This window comes from Triticum dicoccoides, chromosome 4A (assembly GCF_002162155.2).
Source record: "Triticum dicoccoides isolate Atlit2015 ecotype Zavitan chromosome 4A, WEW_v2.0, whole genome shotgun sequence".
Lineage (NCBI taxonomy): Eukaryota > Viridiplantae > Streptophyta > Magnoliopsida > Poales > Poaceae > Triticum > Triticum dicoccoides.
In genome coordinates, this window is record NC_041386.1 from 698964108 (window position 1) to 698975599 (window position 11492).

The window sequence follows — 11492 nt, forward strand, 5'->3', positions numbered from 1 at the left end:
CAGTGTCAACGAGCTTTTGACATTTTCTGCCCAGATTCGTCGATTCGAAGGGCGTTGCTTTCTCCAGGCACGATCTTCGTAGAGATGGCGACAGTCGGTGAAGGGGCATTTTGTGTCTCAACCCCGACTTTACCGTGGAAAGATGGCTCTTGATCTTGTTGTGGGGGTGTCGAGCATGGTTCTGTGAGATGCTGGCGGTTGCCACGCTAGTGGATTTTGCCGCTTGTATAGGTGTTTTGTTCATTGATTTCCAGTTGCGCTTGTCGTCGGAGTGATAAAGCGATGACCAGCCTTCCTTTCCCTTTGGCATGATGGTCCTCTCGGACCGAGGTTGAAGACTTCCAGCCCGCGTTCAATCCGACTGCAGATTCCAAGGTCACATTGGCTCTGAATGTGAGTTGTGGTGCGCCGATAGCTCACATGGATGAATCAGTTGGATGGTTCCCAGGGAACGTAGTTGCTATTTTTCTTGTTTCTTGGTGTGATTTGTGTCACTGCCCAGTTTCAATACATTCTAAGGTCCATCCAGTTTCAATACATTCTGAAGTCCATCGTGCATGGTAACTTGACAACCGAAGAAACATGCGTAGGTGTCAGATTCCTCATATATCGAATTAAAGGGTTTAACAGTGATGACTGATGTTCTTTGACGCTCGTCCTTAAGTGCACGTGCACGAAGACTTTTCGACTGTCATCAACAACGTGAGACCAGCTCCGGTATGGAAGCGTCGCCAACGAAGAGTCAGTGGCTTGTTCCGACGGCATCAGTGGTCGTTCGGTGATCTAGAGAGCTTGATGTAACGTTTATTATTTTTGGGATGTTTCGTACTTGTGATAACCTTTGAAGGAGATCCAAGTCCTTTTTCTTCTTGCCTATACGTAGCTACCTAACCGGAGTTATCCCACCATCCCCGATCTTGCCGAAAATCTGACGTGGCGAAGTGAAGACAGACAGAGCTGCCATCAAGCATGCACCGTACCTGTACGTCGCCGTCTATCTGTCGTGGTCGGCGAGTTGGCGGGGTTTGTAATCTTGCGTGCATATATGATCTGTGATGGCTGATCTAGTCTGCCCGAAACACATGTTCGCGTCGCGCGTGTCGCCTAGTGTTGCCTTTGGCCGGAGACCACGGCCACCGGCGGCTAATCATGAAAGCGAGCACGTAATTAACGTGCAAGCTACTGTTAATCTGCTAGGCAGCTGAGTCATCATCATCAGGACAAAAAGATAGGAGTACTACTTTGTTTGCACCGGTGCATAAATCATTTTACGTTGTGCACCGCGATCAAGACAGATGGAAAAACAAGATACATTTGCTCATTAATATCATTTCATGTAGTGAATTAACTACCGCATGCCTTGTTTGGTACTCCCAAGTCATTAAAAACATACATGCCGTAAAAATAGCTACTTCCTCCGTTTCAAATTACTTGTTGTGGTTTTAGTTTTAATTTAAACTAAAACAACTACTCCCTCCGTCTATGTGAGTAAGTCATCTTAGGCTGGTCATAGTGGGAGTAACATAGGTAGTAACATAGATGCCACATAAGCAAAATTGGTGATGTGGCAAGTAGTTAATGAGGAGAGAGGCAAATAGAGTAACATAATATGTTACCATCACATAGCGGTTTCCAATGCATAATGAGTCTACAAAGTAATAAATAAAGGCAACTATGTTACCACACCTATGACACTACCCACTATGAAGGTAGTAACATAGACTAGTAACATATGTATGTTACTAGTCTAAGTTACTCTCCACTATGACCAGCCTTAGGTTGTGCACCGTGACCAAGGAGAAAGAAAAAACGAGAGACTTTAATGTTTATTTGCTAATTAATAGCATTGCATGCAATGAACTAACCACAACATGTCGTGTTTGGTAGCCTCAAGTCATTAAAACCATGCACACCCCTCATCTCTCATTGGTTGATATGTCAAAAAACAAAAAAAGGGTAGAAGTTAATGTACCGCGCCTAAGTGTCTTAGGATTATATGGTTTTAGTAAGATGACTTACACACCTAGACGGAGGAAGTACGAGTAATTTGGAACGTAGGGAGTATAAACATAAGTCTGGCCGGTGGGGCCACCTGAGCAGCATGTGATCGCCTTGTGGGTCCCACGGCACATGATACGGTGATCCGGGCGGCAGGCCGCGACATTCCCACCGCCCCATACGCGCGCGGCCTCGATCAGAAACAAATTATTGTTATATTAATACTCCTTTGGCTAGCTGTGATTAGTTGTGAAGATTCTCCGCAGGTGCGTCCCTGATCTATCGGGAAATCAGAGGCACGCCCCCCACCTCGTCCATTTCAACGTCAGAAAAAGAGAGCAATGCAGCAGCGGCAGATCACGAGTGAAGCGACAAAAATGGTGCGCGCCTATCTACAGAAATCTTACGAAAGTGACACTACTTTTTACTTTTTATTTTTTGCCGGGGTTACTTTTTTGTTTTTTTAGTTGAAGAGTGACACTACTTGATGCATCAGTTGGTTGATAGTGCGTGATTTCGTTTTCTGAAAACGGACGGCCTCATGTTTACCGGATAAAGCTAAGCTTTTTTTGGGGGGGAGATAAAGCTAAGATTACTGCGCATATTTTTGAATTTTTACGCACAATAAAGGCAATGACTTTGGTGGCCAATAAATAGAAAAAAAAGTAGATGTACAAATTGCCTCCAAAGCACATGCTTGATATTATTTCAAATGCCATACAAATAATAAGAAGAAAGTAGAAACAAGGTATTCCTCGTAGTTGTGTCATCTTGTATTTACTTTTAACATATCTCTGTTGAGTATATTAGCAATTTTTTGATTAAATTAATCCACAGATAAATCATAAGCATGACATAAACAGTATTAAGCACATATTGATGTTGGACCATATAATCACGTAGTAGGCAGATAGTATAAACATCTACGCAACTAGCTAGTACTGCGCACAGGAAAATAAACAGGAGCGGGGTAAGCGTGTTATATCCTCTAGTAGGCCAGGACGATTGCATCCACGTCGGCCTTCTTCTCGGCTTCAAGTTTCTCGACAGCGAGCTTGTTGGCTTCGGTGGCCATGATGATGAAGAAAGCAATGCAGAAGTAGACGATGCAGTGGACGTAGAAGAAGGATGGCGAGCAGTCGCGTAGGAGATGCCCTCCAAAAACCTAATCGCCCCTCTCCCATACAGGATCTCGGGAGGCACAGTTTTGCGGAGGCCTCCTCTCCCGTCACTCGTGCACGTGCTAGACGGGATGGGACCACCGGCTGCAGCACCGGCAAAAGAAACGACATAAAGTTTACGAAAATCTAAAATATGATGGTGTAAGATTTATGTCGAACACAATTGATGTTGCTTACAGAGGGCGGTGGCTATCTAAGCAGAGTCACCGTGAATCAACATGTGGTTGGATGGTTAGGAAGACAATGGTATCCCAGCACGCCATGTTAAGCCCAGGTGCTTGCTTTATTCTGGATTTATTTCAGAATTTTCGGCGATGCGCTTCAGTGAAAGGAGACGTTCCCATCGACTACGAGGCGTCAATCTCAAGATGATATGCCGACTTAGTCTCTCAGGGTGTATATATGAGACGTTCCCTGCGCATGTACTGTGTTTTAAACAAAAATCTTTTTTTTCGAAAAAAATCTAACCAGAGTCAAACAAATGGCCGCCCCTTATTTTATTTTCCTGTTAATCATAGTATAATAATAAAAATACAATAATCTATCCATAAGTATAAGATAATAAATACTCCATCCGTCCGAAAATACTTGTCAGACAAATGGATGTATGTAGATGTATTTTAATTGTAGATACACATATTTTTTATCTATTTATCTGACAAGTATTTTGAGACGGAGGGAGTATTTAATGAAACAACAATTTAGACTTTAGCCTAAAAGGCCCCGACCGTGCGGCGGAACGGGCCAGGCGCGGCCCACGTGGCCCGCCGGCGTGGCGGCGTCGTGGAAAGGCGCCGCAATCCGATCGATCCGATGAGAAAAGCTGGCGTCGGCCGGAAAAACGAAAGGGGGGAACGCGCACGCGCAGGTCGGCAGGCCCACCGCCCCTCGCCTACCCTCCACCGCCTACAAATACAGCCGCCCGCCGCTCCCGCCTCCAGCCCCCTCCCCTCCCATCCCCTCGCCCGCGGTCGCTCCTCCCCACGTGGCCAGCCTCGGCGCCCCGCTCCGATCCGATCTGCCCGCCCGCCTTCGCTCGGCAGGTAAGCGGCGCCGCCCCCTCCCACTCGCCCGTGACCCCTCTCCCCCCCTGCCCCGACGCCTTCTCGCGCCGCTTCTGGTTCGTCTTCCGTTGGATTGGCTCGCCGATTAGCGCCGAGAGGGCGCACGGGGTTCGCCCCCGCTCCGTGCGTGAGGCGAGCCGAGGGCCGACCGGGTCGGGAGCTCTGCTTCGGGAAGATAAGAGTGACCCGCTTGTGTGTTGGTGTGTAATTCTCTAGTTTGGCAGAGCCTGCTACTTTTCTGAGGGCTGCGAATGTTGGGGGATTTTGCTTGTGACGGGGAGCTGATCGATTCTCCCCGAATCGCGGGCGGGCTGTCGATTTGGCGCGTGCTACTGTTTCAGGCCAAATTTGTCTGGAGCAGGATCCGTTACTGCGTTGCAGAGCGGGAATCACTCCGTGCTCCACCTTTTATCCCCTTCTCCAGAGCGCTAGAATTTGCTCACTATATCTTCGTGGAGGCGTTCCCAGATTTCCAGGCTGAAATCCCAAGCAGCGGGCAGTTACTTGGTCTTGTCTGTGCGCTGAGCGGCGGCTTTAGTTCGTTTGTTTTTAGTTCATTACTTTTGTGATCTGCTTGGATTCGTGACTAGTAGCACTGGTAATTATTGCTCCAGCGCTGTGGAAAGGTGGAGGAGCGCGTTGGTGCCAGAGTGGGGTCTGCAGCTACTACACTTTCAGTTTCTTGGACACAGCTAGATTCGATCCAGCCTAGATTGCAAGGCCATTTTAATAGCACTCTCGTCATCTCATCAATAATTGTAGCCAATTGGTTGGATAGTGTTCTTTTTTAATCAAATGTTTCGGCTCATATAGTTGGGTGGGATTATAAATGCTAGCTTTCCTTACTGTTAACTGTCCAAATTGATGTACAAAGATAAACAGTTGTCGATCGCTTCCACGATTGTCTGACAGAAACTGGAATTAGTAAGTGAAAAATGGACCTTTGCGCCTACTTGTATTTTTGTAGTGGTTTCTGGGACTGTGACATGCTGGTCATCCTTCTGTGACTGGTTATATATGTCAGGCCTGTGGAGAAGGACTGAAGAATCCATAGCAAGAACTGGGAGGCTATATAAGTTTGCATCTATATAAGTAATTTACCCCAAATTTTTGTTACTGCCCTTAGTTTTCAGGGGCATAGCTGTTGGGGATTTCTTATTTACGTGCCCATTCCTTAGTCGCCTTGCTAGTTTGTCGTTTGTTCCGCTTAAAATGTCCACAACTTCTCTGAACTCTCCAAGACCACCTCCTTGCTGATGTGTCTGCGCCATATGATTGTAGAAAGCAATTACACTAAAATCTGGTTTCTCTGTTTGTGCTACTGACGCGTCTTCATATTTCTTGGCAGATTAACATATTCAAGTCAAGATGGTTAGGTTTGGGAAAAAGTTGATGGCCGACCAAGTTCCAGAGTGGAGAGGGTATGATTCAGGGCTCCACCTTTTACTTATTTGTATCATTGAGTTCTCAAAAATTCTGTCAACTGCTTCCGAGGGAACTTATCTTTATTTCTTACCATGTTTACTGAGCAAGAAGATAATGAAACATTGCAATAGTTTAACAGTTGATTTTCTTTCACATAGCATGGTCAATGATGTTTTTTTTACTATGATATAACACAGTAGTTGAACTATGCCGACCTCTTTGGTGTAAAAGATTGCACACTTGCCCTTGGCTACCAAATGTTTAACATTGCATTGCTGATTCAATGTTTTCAGTTACTATATAAACTACAAGCTGATGAAGAAGAAAGTAAAACAATATGGGCAGCAGCTCCAACAGGGAGAGAAAGATCGTCGCCGGGTTCTCAAGGATTTCTCGAAGATGCTTGATGATCAGGTAATGCTAAGAGATGCTATGTTTCCTCATTATTACATATAGAATTTGCTTTGTTCTCTAGTTTACTCATGAGCTAACTGACTCCACAGCTTCAACGTGGCACCACTACTGGGTGTGGATATTTGACTGTAGCATCATCATGGTGACTAACTGACATGTCAAATTATCTATATAACCATTCTAGAGAAAGGGTATCTCCCCCTCTGATCTTTTAAAGTTATCTACATATGACGTTGGTTACCGAAGAAACCCAATAGGTGCGCACTTATAAGTTGCATGTTCGGCAGTGCCATTGCCACAACGTGCATATAAATGATTCATTCAAAAACTTGTGCTTATCTCACATTATGCTAAGCTAATGTTTGTTATTAAAATCTTGTAAGACAAACATTTCTTTTTGCGGGCAAGACAAACCTTTCTTTTCAGTGACTAGTTGAAGAACGATGTTGTCTGTTCTCCAGAACTGTGCTTTCTCTCTGGATTCATGTGCTTGGATGTTTGACTACTTGCTACATGTTACTCATGCTAATTCATCTTGTACCTTCCTTGAACTGATATTGATGCGGGACATCTTGCTTCAGTCAATGGATAATTCTAACTAAAACACATGCCCATTAACGTAGCCATTAACAGTCCAGTTAATATATTACCCACTGGATCTTGAAAAATTACACAAGGATCGGATGAAACTATTCCGATTGTTTCATGTACCCGCGCGCGCGGTTACCCTGAAATGCACATATTTAATTTACTGATGGTTTATTTCTGTTGATTCAGATTGAGACGATTGTCTTGTTTCTGTTGGAGCAACAAGGAAGGCTGGCAAGCAGGATAGAAAAGCTAGGAAAGCAAAGGGCTATACTAGTTGAACAGCCAGATATATCTGCCATTGCTGAGTTGCGAGAAGCTTATAGAGAAGTTGGTCTGGATCTTATCAAACTTCTCAAATTCGTTGATCTGAATGCAACTGGCATTAGGAAAATCTTGAAGAAGTTTGATAAGCGCTTCAGTTACAGATTTACTGATTACTACGTGTCAAGTAGATCAAATCACCCTTATTCTCAGCTACAGCAGGTCTTCAAGCATGTGGTAATGTGCTGAGTCCAGATTTAAGTATCATTCAATTATTTTATTGTGCATTAAATTTGCATTTTATGTACTGTATTTTTATTGAAATTATGATCTGGCTTTTCTAGTTCCTTTTATGCTTAGAACATACATCAGTATTTTTATCTTACGATCAATTCTGCAACCAGGGTGTAGGAGCTGTTGTAGGAGCCTTGTCACGTAACCTTGCTGACCTTCAGGAGCGTCAAGGAAGTTATTTGTCTATTTATGACCAACCATCTTCTGCTCTTAAGGTTTGTTCATTTCTTTGCTTCTTTCGTGATGCCAAAATAAGAGTATTTTTATTCTCTTCCAATGGTTCTGTTGCTATGTTAAAAGATTTTTCTGATCGGACTATTCTTGATCCATTGTAGGACCCAATCATTGATATGATAAATTCATCAGTGGATAAACTGACACGATCAACTAATTTTCTACGGTTTTTGGGGCAACATGCCCTAATTGCGCAAGAGGAGTCTCCTAGTACGGCAGGAGAGGAAGAAATAGAAGATCAAAAATACCATTTCGTGTCCCTTATGCTGAATTTGGTGAACACGTTCCTTTACATGGTCAACACATACATCATTGTGCCAACTGCAGATGACTACTCAGTGAGCCTTGGGGCTGCTTCGACTGTTTGTGGTGTTGTTATTGGTTCAATGGCCATTGCACAAGTATTTTCTTCAGTGTACTTCAGTGCATGGTCCAACAAGTCATATTTTAAACCACTTGTTTTCAGCAGTATTGTTCTTTTCTTGGGTAATGTCTGCTATGCAATGGCTTACGACACGAAGTCCCTGACAGTCCTTATTGTTGGCCGCCTACTCTGTGGGTAAGTATCCATGGATAGATGCATTATTACTATAGAGATATTACTGCTGAGCATTTGCTTGCTTCAGCTGCGTGTTCTATCGAATTCATCCTATCGCACTTTCTTTAGATGTATGGTGATACCAGTGTTCTTACATAGTTTATATTGTTGTCTGCTCTATATTATGCATGTAGGGGAGATATGAAGTTTGATGCAATGAGATTTCAGTAGTTACTATGTTTCCTGTGACATTTTGGTATTCTGACGCTCAGAAAATATCCTTCACTAAAATTCTGTGTGCTAGTTAACTATCTTCCGAGTGCTCTTTTGTATTTTAATGAAACTAACTATTGTGATGCAGGTTGGGTTCTGCAAGAGCTGTCAATCGACGGTACATTAGTGATTGTGTCCCTGCAAGGATACGCATGCAAGCTTCAGCAGGATTCGTTAGTGCAAGTGCACTTGGCATGGCTTGTGGGCCAGCGCTGGCTGGTTTACTTCAGTGGAGATTTAAAGTCTACATGGTTACGTTCAGTCAGTCGACTCTACCTGGTTGGTTGATGGCAGTTGCATGGCTACTGTACTTAGTTTGGCTATGCATCTCGTTCAAGGAACCAAATCGTGCCACTGAGGCAGATGATACACCACATAACCGTGCTTCTGGTAAGTCCAATATATTGTGCTTCTGCCTTTTTTACCACTTAGAACATGCATTAAAAAGAAAATCTGTTGTATCATGCATTATAAAGAAAATTGTCTGATCCATCGCCTTGATTTAATTGGATGGTCATCACGATGGCAGGACAAAGTGTGGATATTGGGCAAGTTGAAAATGGACTTGCACAACCATTGCTTGGAGATTCTGAAAGCAAACTAAACGACGACGACGATGATGATGAAGAAGATGAAAGTGAAGAATCTGCACAAGATTCTCGCAAGCCTGCAACTTCGATTGGTTCAGCATACAGATTGCTCACTCCATCAGTAAAGGTATTCCATTTAAGCTAAATTATCCAGTGATTGTGTCTTGCTTTTCTACCTGTGTTGGGACAATATTCTTTCAATTTCCTAGTGTCTTTGCTATTTAACATGATCTTGAGGTAGGCTTTGTCCTGATATATTTTCCCAAGTAACGGAGGAAAACACATCACTGATCTTTTAAAAAATGTTGTTGGCTTCATTGTGTAAGAAATGGCAGCAGGTAATTTTGATTGGTACGGGTTGCCTCTGCTACTTTTAGGAAGACATTGAAGAATTTTAAGTTGGAGGAGTGTGATTGTTTCTCCAAACTAACTGAATCAGTAGGATGTTGCATTGTGGTAGATTGGAAGGAAGTTCCTCTGCATTTTCCCCATGCCCTTGGTGTAGCAGTACATACGAGGCTTTTGAGATTTCTGCCTCATGCTGTAGTGTGAATATCTCCCAATTATTTTATAGGCCAATTCTGCCTCATGCAAGCAAATCATGCTGTCATCATTTGTTTCACTTGTGAACATGTTGACCTATTGTATTTTGCTCATATAGGTTCAATTGTTGATATACTTCATGCTCAAGTACGCGATGGAGATTTTACTTTCTGAATCAAGTGTTATTACAAGTCACTATTTCAATTGGAATACAAGCTCAGTGGCAATATTTCTGGCAATTCTTGGGTTGACAGTGCTTCCTATTAACGCTGTTGTTGGAACATATATCAGCAACATGTTTGAGGACAGGTTTGTTTCTCTTGCTTCTGAGCCCTTCACACTTTCCTGTTACCTTTAGCCTATAAGCATCAACAGTTTTCTGCTGCTATGCCGACGAAATTTCAGATATGGGCATCTTACAAAAGTTGTTGACTTTTCGACAGGCAACTCTTGATGGCTTCTCAAATTACATTGCTAGTAGGCATTATTTTCAGCTTCAAAGTCACGAGCACATACTCCGTCATCCAGTATGTTGTCTCAGCACTCATTACGTTTGTTTCTGCTGAAGTCCTTGAAGGTAACAAATATTTGAACATTCTAGTTATAATCTCCTGTGATATACTACCTCTGTATCAAAATATAAGACGTTTTTGCAGTTCAATTGAAGTGCAAAAACGTCTTATATTTTGCTACGGAGGGAGTAGCATGTCTTATCTCGCACCAAGGAGAGTGTCTAAAATTCTTGCCACAATATGCAGGCGTCAACCTCTCACTCCTGTCGAGCGTGATGTCGTCCCGCCTCTCCAGGGGCACGTACAACGGCGGGCTCCTCTCGACGGAGGCCGGGACCCTGGCGAGGGTGGTCGCGGACTGCACCATCACCGCAGCGGGGTACCTGGGCATCGGGAGCCTCCTCAACGTCACCCTGCTGCCCTCCCTGGTGATCTGCGCCGCATCAATTGCATGCACCTTCTTGACCTACAACTCCCTCTTCTAAGTGGCAACGGTTGATCGCCACTGTACCTGTTCTCACCATCCCTTCCAGGTTGGAAAATTCGATAGCTAGCTGCTGGCAGGCTTTTATTCTGTGGTTGCCCGAAGGGACAATCGTACATGCCGGTCGGTTCAGTCAGTGTAGCATAATCATGTACCCGATGCAGTCTTCCGCCCTGCAAAATTTTGATCCGTCTCGGTCTGTGATCATGAGCAAATTGATTTTTCGGCGCTGGACCGCTGATCAATGTAATCCGGTTTCCTGAACTTGAACTTTGCCTGAAATGTGTTCCTGGGTGAGTGATACCCGCCGCGTGGCTGTCAGGAACCACACTGCATCTTCTGAAGAAAACAAAGAAATTGACACAACGCCATTGGCGCCAAAGCAGGCTCATCGTTGACCGTGTGATCTTTGCTTGACGGGCATCCAACGGCTTGAAAGACTGCACGGGTCTCTTATACTGTCTCTTTATATATACCTATACTCCGCTCAAGTTGAAGTTACTTTTCACTGGTTGTAACGGGTACAAATAAAACCAAGATCTGGGAGCCCTGGAGCTCCATTAGCTTGTTACTTGTATTCGATCTAATTCTCTCGTAATCATCCTCTAAAAGCCACAATTGGTTGTCAGATATGGCTTGGTCTCGTCAATTGCTACTCACAGCATAGTTCTTCCTCGGTGGCAATTGGGCATAGTGGAGGATCAATGTTGGGATCTCCGTTTCCTCCGGACTTCACCGGCGGTGTAACGTTGTGAGTGAAGTCTGGTTTCCTCCGGACTTCACCGGCGGTGTAACGTTGTGAGCGGCGGTGTAACGTTGTGAGTGAAGTCTGGTTTCCTCCGGACTTCACCGGCGGTGTAACGTTGTGAGTGAAGTCTGATTTAAAGCCTGATGTTGTAGATGTTGTAGAGTGTGACGTAAATGAACCATCTTCGAATATAATGACTTTCAAAGGATACGAGATAAATGAAAATACATTTTACACGATCGCTTAAGATAAAAAAAGCACTAACCAAAAGAGTGGTGTCCGATTTGATGCAGCAACCAGTAGGAGAAATGACAAGTATTTTGGTTACATAGAGGAGATATG

The 11492-nt window shown here is 43.9% G+C and overlaps 1 protein-coding gene across 2 annotated transcripts; it reads left to right on the plus strand.

The window, feature by feature from the left end:
- Positions 1-4117: 4117 nt before the first annotated feature.
- Positions 4118-10784, plus strand: LOC119287998 (SPX domain-containing membrane protein OsI_21475-like). Of its 2 annotated transcripts, XM_037567618.1 has the most exons (11): positions 4118-4222; positions 5592-5664; positions 5962-6082; positions 6860-7171; positions 7339-7443; positions 7564-8021; positions 8362-8663; positions 8803-8990; positions 9525-9715; positions 9850-9983; positions 10165-10784. In XM_037567618.1, the coding sequence occupies exons 2-11, from the start codon at positions 5612-5614 to the stop codon at positions 10401-10403; spliced, it is 2103 nt and encodes a 700-aa protein (XP_037423515.1). In that variant the 5' UTR covers positions 4118-4222; positions 5592-5611; the 3' UTR covers positions 10404-10784. The 2 variants fall into 2 exon arrangements, with proteins under 2 accessions (XP_037423515.1, XP_037423516.1); XM_037567619.1 differs by lacking the exons at positions 4118-4222; positions 5592-5664 and adding an exon at positions 6172-6273.
- The last annotated feature ends 708 nt before the right edge of the window (positions 10785-11492 follow it).

Excerpts from the sequence above, each read along its gene's own strand:
- LOC119287998 (XM_037567618.1), top strand. The coding sequence starts at position 5,612 with ATGGTTAGGTTTGGGAAAAAGTTGATGGCCGACCAAGTTCCAGAGTGG. Across the intron at positions 7,444-7,563 it reads AACCATCTTCTGCTCTTAAG|GACCCAATCATTGATATGAT; the intron begins GTTTGTTCATTT and ends GATCCATTGTAG. Across the intron at positions 8,991-9,524 it reads TGCTCACTCCATCAGTAAAG|GTTCAATTGTTGATATACTT; the intron begins GTATTCCATTTA and ends TTGCTCATATAG.